At 43.9% G+C, this 949-nt stretch overlaps 1 gene segment (V, D, J or C); it reads left to right on the plus strand.

Annotated features, from left to right (window-relative positions):
• The first annotated feature begins 355 nt into the window (after positions 1-355).
• LOC128399142 (immunoglobulin heavy variable 3-33-like) lies at positions 356-949 on the plus strand. The segment is given in 2 exon segments: positions 356-453; positions 549-949. Coding segments are annotated over 2 exon segments (447 nt in total).

Raw genomic sequence — 949 nt, forward strand, 5'->3', positions numbered from 1 at the left:
TAAGGTAAGCTCTGCCATGGCCTGCTTCCAAGTCCATACCTTCCAACATTTCTCCAATAAAAATAGGGACATCCCTACCATACTTTCCAACATTTCTGTGATGAAAATAGGGATGTTCTAAGGTAAAGTGGGACATTCTACGATCAAATAAGGAATTGGGATGCCTTTTTTAAATCTGGCACTGTCCATGGAAAATAGGGCCTGCAATTCATGTGTTTGGTATAAGGCTATACAAGATCTGTTCACTCAAAGCCCTGTGTTGCTCTTTTATCCTGAGCTGCATGTAAATGCAGAGGCAGCTTCCTCTTTAAAGCAGCAGCACACTCTCTGCCCAGCCTACAGCCAGAGGTAGAACTGCTGAACCACTTTCTAGTCAGTTCCTCTTGGAGCAAAAGAGGGAGACAAAAATGATTCTTTGGCTTCAGTTTGTTTTTGTTTCAGCAGTTTTGGGAGGTAATTTTACTCCCGCTTTAAACAAAGATGACTTAGTATAATGTAGGGCTTCATATGTAGCAAATCTTTCAAATATGGCTTTCCCCCTTTTCCAGGTGTCCAATCAGCAGTCCAGCTGGTAGAGTCTGGAGGGGATGTCAAAAGGCCTGGAGAGTCCCTGCGCCTCTCCTGTGAAGCTTCCGGATTCACTTTCCGCAGCTATGGCATGAACTGGGTGCGACAGGCTCCTGGAAAGGGACTGGAATGGGTTGCAATAATCTGGTATGATGGTAGTAAACAATATTATGCAGACTCAGTGAAAGGGCGCTTCGCCATCTCCAGAGACAACCCTTCAAACATGCTGTATCTACAAATGAACAACTTGAAATCAGAGGACACTGCTGTTTATTACTGTGCAAGAGACACAGTAAAAAGAAGTGAATCTGAAGCCAGCCAAAAACCTTTCTTTGCCAGCTGTCTGGACTGGTTCAGCTGCAACCACAAAAAAACTAAATGA

This window comes from Podarcis raffonei, chromosome 13 (genome assembly GCF_027172205.1).
Source record: "Podarcis raffonei isolate rPodRaf1 chromosome 13, rPodRaf1.pri, whole genome shotgun sequence".
Lineage (NCBI taxonomy): Eukaryota > Metazoa > Chordata > Lepidosauria > Squamata > Lacertidae > Podarcis > Podarcis raffonei.